This window comes from Populus euphratica, unplaced genomic scaffold (assembly GCF_000495115.2).
Source record: "Populus euphratica unplaced genomic scaffold, PopEup_1.0 scaffold2095.1, whole genome shotgun sequence".
In the NCBI taxonomy this organism is placed as follows: Eukaryota; Viridiplantae; Streptophyta; class Magnoliopsida; order Malpighiales; family Salicaceae; genus Populus; species Populus euphratica.
Window position 1 is genome coordinate 20,567 of NW_011501923.1, and position 8,661 is coordinate 29,227.

Consider the following 8,661-nt stretch of genomic DNA (forward strand, 5'->3'; position numbering starts at 1 on the left):
ACAGCAGAAATTTTTTTCTCTAAAATGTGCCCAAATCCCATGATTAAATCATCACATGGTGTCCATATTACAGCTTTACGAATCTTAAGAGGTTAGCATATTAATTGTGGTTCTTCATATTTTCATTGTTTATCCAAAATGCTAAGCAAACAATGATCTAAATTATGGCGTGTTGATGTAGGTTCGATCTCCATACCGTAATAACGATTTTGGAAGGGACAACATGAAGAGATTATCAGTCAAGGTCAGAATTCAGTTTGTCTCAGATGCTTCTCATTGATAAATCATAATGGATGAATTTTTTTTCATCATTTTGTGGTTGTGTTGCCTCTTTTTGCTACTTTTTTACAGATAGCAGATGTGAGATTATGTTGTAGATACAAGGCATACAGTAGAAAACGAGAAGGGATCAATCTATATACGCCCCAGCACTTGTGTGTCTGAATCGATCCGATGTTCTGCCTTATCACACCATCATACCTGTTTTATGCAACAGAAATGTCCTTCCGATTCAAGCTGTTTTCACTATTCTCAAATGGTTAAAGTCCTATAGCTCAGTCACAGAACGAAGCGTTTGAGGCCAAATTATTGTGATATATAAACGTTTAACGAAGATTACACTAAAGATGTTTTTATTGTAATGCTTTCTAGTGTTCCATCTGTGTACAATGCAGACAGTTTATTGGTTTTTAGTTTCATATTACAGGGAGATTCGAAAATAATATATAGAAAGTTACAGGAATACCGTGGTAATAGCATCAATGTCCTAGGTCGAATCCAGAACAAGTATGGCATCTTTGCGAGCCTTGTGTGATCAAAGCTCATCCAATACCATAAATTGAGCAAAACTGTCCTTCCTTGAACACGTTCTAGTAATCTACACGTGCAAGATATAGCTAAACTGGAACCAAAATTATATACTGCATTTTTATCCCGCAAAGCTAAGCTATGGTGGTCTCCTCAGGTTCCTTGTGTGCCTGCAAACAATAGCCAAATCAGAGGTGGTAAACAAAATGAAAGGCGATTTTTGTTTTTCGAATATGCAGAGTCGAATAGAAAATGCAGAATCATACTATGCATGGAAAACATGTTACCCTGATATAGTGGCGAATATCACTTGAAGCATGTATATGCCCAGCGCTGAAATATGACTGAGCATATTGTTCTATGCACTCCACCCTGCAAGTCATTTTCAATAATATATGTCATTTGTGTGTGGTTGAAACTTTAGTGGAATAAAAAATTATCAAGCCACAAATCCATCAAAAAATTGCCCATAATTTCAATTCTTTGTCTTAGCAAAGTTCAATAACGATGAGGAGTCAGCAGAAAAATTAACTAGGTAAGCTACTGTTATTGCTTTAATTAAGGGACAGGTCTTCTAGGAAAAAGCTGTCAAATCTTAGAGCCAAGGAAGTACAGACATGGATACGGATATGACATGATACAGATAGGTTAAAATGTCAATTCTAGAAAGTATTTATTAATTTTGGATACATTTTAGTAGTATTTGACATGTATTTGAAAGTATTGGTCAAGTATGAATGGTGATACACGCCTGAAATGGATAAGTGAGGGGTTTTGAAGCATCTGAGCTTCAGAGGTTAGATCTAATCCAGACCATGAGTATCGTATGTGGAAGCAGCCTTCCCTTTGGTGAATCGTGCACAATCAGAAAATACTGTTGGTTTTATGAAGAGTCACCTGTACACGTAGTTCACCATGATACCTCCACTTTGACGAAGTCCTCTCTCTGACCGGTCTGCCATCCAATTTAATCTTTCAACCATCTGTTAAACATTGAAATATATAATTTTAGTATAGAAAAGTTTTCAACTTGGAGATCATTTTGTTTATAAGCTTTCCAACTTTCAAGTCGTTAACAACATGAAATCAACACGAGCATGTTCAAACTCTAAATCTATAGGCTTCTAAATCGATCCATGATGAAACAATTAAACCAATATATAATATATTGAGAAACCAAATCAGGCTAGCTAGTAGATGTGATTGCTATAAGTGATTCAATTACTAATTTACAAAATTTAGGCTATACCGCTCCATTTTGCAAGTGAAAATTTGCCACGGAATCTAGAGCTTTTCCTCTTTTCTTCTCTTGGAGAAGGTACCTATATCCACAGAACCAAAATCTATAAATACTTTCATAAAATGAAGAAAAATAAGCTTTATGCAACAACAGAACTGAGAAATATAAGTACGTCTCCGGCAATGCCAATTATTAGACCTCTATGTCACTTACAACACATGACCTATCATTTTGATGAAACAAATGGAACAACATTATGAATAGGTGTTCCTCGTACCAAAGGAAGAGAAATTTATAATCGCAATTAGTATCATACAATGCTTCAAGTGCAGTGCCTCATGAGAATTTGGTCCCTTCCACATTTTCAGTTGGAAATATAAACTAGTGAGTGTTTTTCAAAGCCCCTGGCCAGCACTTTAATTTGACTTGAATGTTAGGTTATCTTACCTGGCACACAGCCGCATTAGAGGGGGCTTCAAAGCAGAAAGTAATTCTGCTGAACTGGTCCACTCAAAGTTTTCGGATGTCAGCAAGTTTAGCATCACTTCCATGCCATTTTTTCCAGCACAAGTCTCCCTACAGGTAAAAGTGTGTTATCCAGCCTATAGCAATGCCGTAATGTAAGTTTATAACTAGTCGTATTTTTAGAAACGTAATAGTATCATCGTGATTAGTCCAAGAGGACAATGGAGAGGTTGTGCACAGAAGCATTAGAGTTTTGAGGAAAACAGAGAGCATCAAGGATCATGTATCCATATTTTATATGCTGGGGACCAGACCTGCAAACTTTCAATTTGTTCAAAGAGGTACTTGCAGCTTCTTTGGACACAAAGTACTATTGTGTAAGACATAAGAAGGTACAAACTTATTAGGTTACAGGGATTCAGATCATCCTGAACTATCAGAAGCATGACATATTTGCATACTCTGTGTATGTGTTTTGTGTACTATGAAAACCTACTAAAAGCAATTTAGAGCCTAAATTGGTGAAAGAACAAGTTTTAGGCTCTTTGGGATCTGCTTCATTCAGAAAATAGCAAAGCAAGATAGTAAAAAGGTGAAAAAATGAGTTACTGGGTGAGGGAATTAGCAGTCTCATACGTGTTCCGTCGGTAAAAAAACGAAGGAAATTATGGTTTAGAAAAGATTAATGGTTTGTGCATGACCTAGGGGTGAATGAAGCAAGAAAAAAAAAAGGAAAATTTGGAAGCAGGCTGTATTTAAAGAATGGTATTCCAGATGCTACTGGGGGGAAAATATGAGGTTCCAGACTCTGTTAGGGGTAAGAACTGCTGAATGGCCAAAATTCAAAGAGACAGATAACAAATAGAAACTTACGGAGCAGAATTCAAAAGCATTCTTTCTTCATCAGGTTCAAGCAAGTTCTCCTGAAATGCGGAGCCAGATCCACCTGTTGTTTGTTCCATGTTGTCAACTTCAGCAATTACTGATTGAGATGCCAACTTAGATAGCAACCATTGCATGAATCCGGGGATTGGGCTTAGAGTTGCAAATGTCTTTGTAAAATAAATGAAAAATGTCAGCAACTGATAGAATCTCACAAGACAAAAGACTTCAATTAACCATGGCATTCCAGATTCCAGAAAATGCAAAGATCAGTGTAACTTCTTTTCCAATAAAACAACTAATATCAAAGGACTTAAAACGAGTGAAGAGGGTAGGCTTCATACCAGCAACACAAGTTGCTTATGCCAAAAAAAAAACATTCATGCTTCAACCGAATGAGGCAACAATGCTTACAGGAAAGTTTGTTCAATAAAGATACCAGTTTTTTAATTTTATAAGAATGAGAATGAAAAAGTACTTACAGATATTTGTGGCATATCTCTTTTCACCAATGTAATCATGCGTTTAATAAGAAACTTCCCTAGATTGATCCCTGCCAAACCAGGCTGTTAACTTTCTGTAAGTATGTAATCAGGTAAAAAGGAAGCAGATAATCAAAGTTTGTTGTTCAACACTCTGTTATGGATAAACAATAGCTGTCACAAGTAAATACAAGTGCACACCAAAAAAACACTTTATTTTACAACCGCCATGTCCATATCCTCATCAGTAAAAGGTGCATGTGGTAAACAAAACACAGCAATTGCTACAGGGCACATCAGTGGAAAAGAAGAATAAGCTTCCTTGTAAGGCCAGGGTAGGTAAAAAATAATGCAGTTGCCCTCACCAAAAACATTCTGGAAAGTATAGTTCAACTAAAGGCAAAGGCTCAAGCAAAAAGGGAGCAGAAATACATGGTGTGGTAGGTTATTTGACTTTATACATTCCCTAATTGATAATCAAACATCACATGGCTTGTCAAACCAAATCTTTGCAACCACACATGCCTTCAATCTGAAACAAAGAGAGAATAGGTAGAAGTAATTATTCTTACCTGAGTTGACGATATAGAATAAAATAATGCACAAGCAGCCTCATGTTCAGGTATGGGAGGAACATCCAACAAAACTTCCTGTTAGATTTTAAGAAACTGTCAGCAATGTCCTAACAAAAAATATAAATTTCAATTTGTGAAATGAACCTGTATTGTCTGAGCCACATTCTTCAGAAGCGCAACTTCTATGAAAATAAGGGGCTCGCCTAAAAGAATTTCAAGATTTAGACCACAGCAAATAAATAGTTAAAAATTCTGTTGAAATTTTTTTAAAAAAAAAAAGTAGAAGCAATCTATAACTCCAATTCATTATTTGTTAATCAAGTCTGTGATTTCTGGTAAACAATTTTTATAATTTGCTCATGACAGATTTAAGATCTTAACTCAATAAATGCACTCCAAATTCACTGATAAAGACCCTAATCAACACCATTTTTATTTATGAGGCATCTGCCTTTCTCACATTGGTGAGGTTAATCTCCATCAAAAAATTCCCAATGACATGTACAGGATATGAAACAGTTTATCGAACATTTACTACCTTACATCAATTTGAATGGAAGCCAAATAATTGCACCAAGGCTTTGAGGTACAAACTTTCTATCACATGTATGAATAACACTAACCAAATGGTTAGGTAAAAGGATAATGAACTGCACTGTCCATGCAGGCAGTGAAAGATTTGCTAACCTGGTATTGCTGGATGGAAATATCCAAAACAACGGCGGCCAACACCCAACCTTCTTTTAAGATCCAAAAGATTGCTGATTGGATGCACTGCCTGGACAAAACAGCAATATTAGAATATGCACAGCCCAGACAAGGAAACAATTAGATCCATTAGTAGTGCAGGACAGGTTAAAGAAACATACCTCATAAGTCACAATTTTCTCCAGCAAAGAAGCAGAATCATCCCACGTAATCTGATGAAGCTCCAACACAGCTGGACTTAGCCAAGTACTAAGTTTCTCCTTTAAGCAGGAATCTAATGCTCGCAGTGAGGCAATATTTTCCTCTCTGCACACAGAAAGAATCAACTAACGAAATTCTGAATTCCATCACCATATATTGCTATCGGTATACCACTAATTTAGCATATATTAAAACTTAATGCCAGCAGTAGCAAACTAACAATAATGATCGGTAAAAGTTCTTCTTCAAGAAAAAAAATGATGCATTCTAACTGTCAATTAATTTGCAAGACCTTGTAAAAAGAACCAATTCCTTGGATGGAGAATGAAATTGTGTAAGACTGATGGAAGTGAAACATTAATGCTTCAAAAGGTAGAAGCTGCAGCACTTTGACAACAGTGTTTGTGGCTACTTCTACACACAGACATCTAAAAACTCAAAAGACAATCAAAATGAGAAGCAAAAACATTAAAGTTGGTAAACAAAATCATTCTCTCTTCCATTTTTTCATATTAGTTTCTAATAAATATATGCTTTCAATGACTCGAGTCATGCCGAGCACATCGAAATCAAAACAGAAAATCCATGCAAATATGCAGAAAAAGCCACAACCTTACCCAAGAAAAGACAAAATATCAGCTCGAAGTAGTGACAAGAACTTCAATCCACCAGTATAGTTATTAAGTCGTTCAAAAAGAACATTGTACGTTGGCTTAAGAGCTTGTCTCAAGTTTCTCTCAATCCGATAGAAAGCAGAAAACATGTTCTCGTCATCAACATTACTCAATTCACCTTCATCACCTGAAACTCAACATCTACACCCGTCAATCTCACAAAACATCCATACAAACCTCAACACAAACATGACAACAGGAACACATCCAACAAAAACCTCACCACTGCGAAGCTCAAGTCCAAGATATTGCTTCAATAATTCACGAACTTGAATCCTATCAAGATCATACTCTTTGGCAAGCACAATCACCAATTTCTTCCGATTTTCATTTGAAAGACTAAAATAACCCTAAAAGTCACACAAACAGAAACAGAGTTTACAATCCTCAAATCTGTACATAAAACAAAAACACTGATCACAAATTTCTTAATTTTATATATCTATATCTACCTGTGAGAAATCATCAAGGACAACATCCAAAGATTCAGTTTTGTTCAGCGATATCGCCAAGCCCATGGAGTCCTTCACTATATCAAAATTCCTATAAATCAATGTGATAATATAAATTAATAACAAAAAAAATTATTTAAATTATAAAAAAACAATCGAATCCCACTAATAATAAAAAAAAAAAATCAACATAAATAAATAAATCAAATAATCAAATCCCACTAAAAAAAAAAAAACAAATCAACATAAAAAATAAATAACATTAAGACCTCTCGTAATGATTCCCAGAAGCACTGAAGTTGCTGCGTGAATCATCAGTAGACCGTTGATTTCTTGGAGGATCAGTCATCATTTGGTTAATCCCATTCTGTTTTGGAAACAAATAAATCAAGTATTTGCAATACTTAACGATAATTAAAAACAAAATTCTCAATAAATTAAAACAAAAAAAAAATCAAAATTACTTACAGATAGTGAAGGCGAGAAAGAAGAGAGCTTGGATGGGTCATTATTGGGTCTCATTTTAGTTCGCATTAAAATCGATAACCCCTTCTTGTTCATTTATTTATATTATAATTACAGTTTTTTTCCCTAAATTTCAGTATAAGCAAATGCCTTTCGAGACAGTTAAGGCTGCAGTTTGAACTTTGTTGTTGATCGGTGACGCATTGCTTTCCACGAACTAACCATATTAACTAAAAAACTATTGAACCCCAATCCATAGTAAAAATAGATCTTGATTACAACAAAATTATTATTTTACCCTTTATTTTTTTTATTTATAAAGCTTTGTTTAAGTGACAAAATGATATTTACATACAGTGAAGTCATCATTTTTTATTTGGTAAGGGCACTAATATCTTTTTAATTTTATAAAGTACAGCCCTTATAAAATTAATAATAAAAATTTTTAATTCAAATATTTTATAATAATTTTGATTTTTTAATAAATCATTTAATTACTCTATTATCTTTACAATTAAAATTTATTAACGTGATTTGATTATAATTTTATAATGGTTTTTTTATTATTGTTGTTCAGTCCCAAAGATTTGTTTATTTTCTTACAAATTAATAAATAGTATGTTTGCTCCATTACTTTTACCATTTAAAATTGTTATCCTTGGTTTTATGGAGTTTGTTGTAATTTTATAATAATTTTTTTGTTATTATTTTTTAATATTAAAAACATTTTTTTTTGCACAAATATAAAAACTGAGATCAAAACCAATTGATGCATGTTTTTGGTTGATTTTAGTGGTTTGAATTATAATTATGTTTTATCATTAGAATTGTTTTAGTATTTTTTTTTTATTTCTAGGTAGTACGTGCTAGGTATAATTTGACGCTAATTTACTTTTTTTTCTTTTCTTTTCTTGTTTTTTCTTGTTCAAATTGTGTCTTGAAGATATAAAAAGTTATATTTACCCTTCAATTTCTTTTTTCCTTTTTCTTTTTTTTCTTTTGATTCAATTATTTTTATCTTAATTGCAATTATTTTATTTACCTTAATTATTTCTAATTAGATTTTATTTTTGATTTCATTCTTAATTGTTTGATTTTATTCATTTTTATCGAATCTGGTCCTTATTATTTTAATTATTATTTTTTTAATTATTTTCTTAATTGATTTATTTTTTTCAATTTCATTATTAAGTATTTATATTCATTTAATTTTTATGTCATATTTAGTCCTGATGCTTGTGATTACTATTTTCTTAATTATTTTTTTAATTTTTTTTATTTTCATCCCTAAATATTTAATTTTTATGTTGAATTTAGTCCTAATTCTTTTAATTGCTATTTATTTTGTTTTGTATTGTTATTTTTATTGATTTTTTTCTCAATTTTATCCTTCAAAATTTTTTTATTAAGAATCTTGTTTTTTATTTTTTTGGGTTTACTTTTAACGAGGTCACCTCGATCTCATGACCCAAGTCATAAATATGAAATATTAAACCGATTCGACTTTGATTTTTTTTTTAAAGAGTTGTTTTTCAAATATTGTTTTACCCCTATTTGTTTTTTATTTTTTATTTATGGGGTCATCCAAATTTCGTGTTCTAGATCATGTTTTGATTTGTTGACTTGGATTGGTTGTCAAGTTCTCTCGAGACTTTTTTTTCTCTTTTATATATATATATATATATATATATATATATCTTTCTATTATAT

The 8,661-nt window shown here is 32.7% G+C and overlaps 1 protein-coding gene across 1 annotated transcript; it reads right to left on the reverse strand.

Moving 5' to 3' along the window:
* Window positions 1-573: 573 nt before the first annotated feature.
* On the reverse strand, window positions 574-7,147 carry LOC105118622 (malonyl-CoA decarboxylase, mitochondrial-like). The gene is made up of 16 exons (XM_011016602.1): window positions 6,955-7,147; window positions 6,756-6,853; window positions 6,487-6,577; window positions 6,258-6,384; window positions 5,978-6,161; window positions 5,321-5,465; window positions 5,139-5,229; window positions 4,596-4,654; window positions 4,449-4,526; window positions 3,877-3,960; window positions 3,386-3,564; window positions 2,495-2,623; window positions 2,057-2,129; window positions 1,705-1,790; window positions 1,095-1,179; window positions 574-977 (listed from the first exon to the last, which is right to left on the reverse strand). Exons 1-16 carry the CDS (start codon window positions 7,045-7,047, stop codon window positions 942-944), a joined length of 1,638 nt encoding a protein of 545 aa, XP_011014904.1. The 5' UTR covers window positions 7,048-7,147; the 3' UTR covers window positions 574-941.
* Between the last annotated feature and the right edge of the window lie 1,514 nt (window positions 7,148-8,661).

Bases quoted from the DNA above. Each gene is read 5' to 3' on its own strand.
- LOC105118622 (XM_011016602.1), bottom strand. From the start codon at position 7,047: ATGAACAAGAAGGGGTTATCGATTTTAATGCGAACTAAAATGAGACCC. The intron at 6,578-6,755 runs GTCTTAATGTTA...ATTGATTTATAG, and splicing joins TCTGGGAATCATTACGAGAG to GAATTTTGATATAGTGAAGG. The intron at 4,655-5,138 runs GTTAGCAAATCT...AAATTCTTTTAG, and splicing joins TTTCCATCCAGCAATACCAG to GCGAGCCCCTTATTTTCATA.